This window comes from Callospermophilus lateralis, chromosome 3, assembly GCF_048772815.1.
Source record: "Callospermophilus lateralis isolate mCalLat2 chromosome 3, mCalLat2.hap1, whole genome shotgun sequence".
NCBI lineage: Eukaryota > Metazoa > Chordata > Mammalia > Rodentia > Sciuridae > Callospermophilus > Callospermophilus lateralis.
Genome location: NC_135307.1, coordinates 170,721,590 through 170,724,919, shown reverse-complemented (window position 1 = coordinate 170,724,919; position 3,330 = coordinate 170,721,590). Strand labels below are relative to the sequence as shown.

At 56.8% G+C, this 3,330-nt stretch overlaps 1 protein-coding gene across 1 annotated transcript; it reads right to left on the bottom strand.

Moving 5' to 3' along the window:
• Positions 1–1,129: 1,129 nt before the first annotated feature.
• On the bottom strand, positions 1,130–2,964 carry LOC143394866 (vasopressin-neurophysin 2). Its single transcript, XM_076849442.2, has 3 exons — positions 2,845–2,964; positions 1,427–1,628; positions 1,130–1,311 (listed from the first exon to the last, which is right to left on the bottom strand). Exons 1-3 carry the CDS (start codon positions 2,962–2,964, stop codon positions 1,130–1,132), a joined length of 504 nt encoding a protein of 167 aa, XP_076705557.1.
• Between the last annotated feature and the right edge of the window lie 366 nt (positions 2,965–3,330).

Below are 3,330 nucleotides of genomic sequence, written 5' to 3'. Positions count from 1 at the left end.
GTAACTCCCCAACTGATGGTCGTTTTTCCTCTAAGCTTTCTTTCTTCAAATTTTCCTCTGTCTGACTAGCTGGAGAGACCTTCTGTTTTGCTTGACCTGACATGTTTTCTACCACAGTTTGGACCTCTAACAATTTACTTAACAGTTTTTCGGTTTGTTTTTTACTAGTTTCTAATCTACTATAAAGGTAACGCAACCCAGTAAGGTAGCATAAAACAAAGCCGAAACAGAATGAAACAAAAACGGAGCAAAGAATAGTTGTATCAATTTTCTCTTTCTCCGGGCCAAACAACTTCAAGCCTTGAGCCAACCATTTTTCCCAGTTTGCCTGAGAAAATTCTAGGGATAGGCAGCTTGAAACAAAAACAAAATAAATCAAAAGAAGAACACATTGTTTTTTGAAATGGTCACCCATTCTGTCGCCTTCCCTCAGGGGCGAGCAATTTTACTCACCTCCAAGCTTCAGGCGCTCCCCGTACGGGCCACCAGTTGCCGCAGTCTCTGGCTGGGCACAAGATCACGAGCCACTCAAACAGGAACAAACTTTATTTTAAAGAACCGCCAATAACACGTCCCCCGGGAAACTTCCCGATCCACCCACGCGGCGTTCTGCCGGTTCCTTCCCGGAACTCTAGCGCAAGCGCCTCCCCGGAATTCCCTCCTACTGCACTTTCCCAACCAATGGGAACTCTCCAGGAGTCCCGCAGCAGGAGTCCGGTATCCATATGAATGTAATTTTTAACATAATCATATCATCTCAATGGCTAGCTGGCATCACCTTTCAATCAAAAATGCCATGCATCATATTAATTGGCTGTGGCTCCCAGCATCTAGCCTTTTCCCTCCGCCTTCCCCTAGGTGGCCCTGTCCTCTGTTTTTACATTTCCCTCTTTGGTTTCCAGGATCTCTTCCTCTATAGCATCTCTCCCTTCTTTGGGGTGGATCTGCCCTCGACCACGGGTGCAGGAACTGACTGGGTCGGGACCGGGGTCCGCGCCACACCCACTTTCCTCTTTCCTCCCGGGCCCAGAGACTGAGACAGACGCTCGAGTGCATTTACAGAGATTTATTTTCGGTGCCACAGGGGCTGTCGCGGAAGGGCGGGGGCAGGGCGGCAGGAGGGATCGGATCAGTCCGCGCCGGGCTTGGCGAGCTCGATGGGCTCGGCGGGCTCGGGCGCCCCCGCCAGCTGCAGCAGCCGCAGCAGCAGGGCCCCCGTGGGCGGGTCCAGCTGCGTGGCGTTGTTCCTGTCGCTGGCGCGGGCTCGGCGGCGAAAGCCCTCTCGGCACTCTGGGTCGCTCACACAGCTCTCTGCGGAAAGGACAGTGTGAGCGCGGGCTCCCCGGGGCTGGGCACAGATCAGGGGCCTCGACCTCAGTGTCCCCCCTCCCCGGACCCACCCCGCCTGCCTCCTGAAAGCGCGCACCTTCGTTGCAGCAGATGCCGGCGGCCGCGCACCGGCCCCCGCTCCCGCAGGGCTTCTGGCCCGACTGGCAGGGCGACGGCAGGTAGTTCTCCTCCTGGCAGCGCAGCGCCTCGGCTGTGCCCACGAAGCAGCCCAGCTCGTCTCCGCAGCAGATGCTGGGCCCGAAGCAGCGACCTTTGCCCTCGGGGCCACAGGGGAGGCACTGCGGGAAGGAAGAGGGTGAGCGGGAGGGGGCAAGCGGTGAAGACGGTGGGGGACCCCGAGAGGCAGATTCTGGGGTCCAGGGCTTGGGAGTGTGGGTGATACCATGGGAGCTGCAGGTGCCAGGGTGCTGTCTGTGCCTGACAGTGGTCAAGAGCCTGTGAGCAATCTACTAAACTCAGGTTTTCCGTGGACTGGAGATAGCTCTCAGTAATAGCTCTCACCATCCTCCCCTGAGTTATGGGAGGGGGCTATAGGAGCGGGTCATCTTACTCTTCAGCTTTGGGTCATTGCAGTTGTGCACCCCTTAGGCATCTGCCCACCCCATCCTCATTCCAGACCTTCCTCCTGCCCCATTACTCAAGCTTGGTCCTTATGCCTTGTGGCCCTCTGGATCATCCAGAGCACATCCTGGCCCTTCATCCCATTTTCTGGCCTTGCCCTTGAAACCCACCACTAACCTGGTGGATCTCAACAGGGGCAGCTCTCTGGGTCACCAAACTATGGTCAGTTAGGTGGGTGCCAGGGGTCTGAGCTCTAGAGGAGGGCAGGGACACCTGATTCCTCAAAAGGAGAAAAACCCATCTGCCCAGCCTCACTTATTCTACAGTTCAACATGGAGCCACCTGTGACCTGGGTAGAATTGAGTATGGTGGTCAAATTTCCATCAGCTCTGCCACAACTGGAATAGAAAGGAATCCGCTGAACACACAACACTAGAGAATTGGGCTAGACACCAAGCAGAACTTCCTTACAGGATGCTTGGGTGGTCCTCCTGCTCAGGCCAGCTCAGATCAATGGCCATCTGTGTGTGGGGTCAACCACCTGTGGCTGAGAACAGCTGGTACTGGGTGGGGAAGGCCTGGGATTGCAGGTGGGACAGAGCCTCTGATCCTCCAGCTAGTCTGGATGAGAGGACCCCACAGGCTCAGAGACCTCCCCACCACATTCTTCCTGATCCAGCCCCAAGCCCAGTTACTGGGGAAGCAGCTCTTTCCTACATCCCTTATCTACTTAGGGTCTCTGTCCAAAAGCCCCTTCTGCTCCTCCCAACTTGCCCAGCAGCCTGGTCCCTTCTGACCTAGCCTGATGCCCTTCTGCCCAGCCTTGTCTCTCCCCTTAAGACTGGCTTCTCCCAAGGATTCCCTCCTTCCTAGCCCCTACCAGTCCTGGGGACTGCCCACTCCCAGCAGCCCTGAGATGGGCCATGGTGCTACCTGTCTCAGCTCCAGGTCGGACATGGCCCTCTTGCCACCCCTCGGGCAGTTCTGGAAGTAGCAAGCAGAGGAGAAGGCCAGCAGGCCGAGGAAGCAGGCGGGCAGCATGGTGTCGGGCATCCTGGCGCTCGCAGTACAGCACTGTGCAGAGCTGCTGGGCTGGCTGTGTGCTGCTGCCTTGGCAGGCTGCCTATTTATGTCCGCAGGTGTTCCTTCAGAGGTGACGTGACTGCCATCCCCCCTCCCCAGTGGCTCCCCAGGAGCCCTCAGCAACCAGGTCCCAAGCCATCAGCAGTGATTCATGTGTCTAGGGACACACGTGGGACTCAGTGCAGAAGATGGTGGAGGAGGGAGGCAGGCCACTGGAATGTCATTGGCCATAGTGTGACAGGAGCTGCTGCAACTGTGACTACAACTCTCTAGTCTCTGGGAGAGGGACAAACTGGGGGTTACCCAGAGACCATCTGAGCACTCTGGATGCCCAGA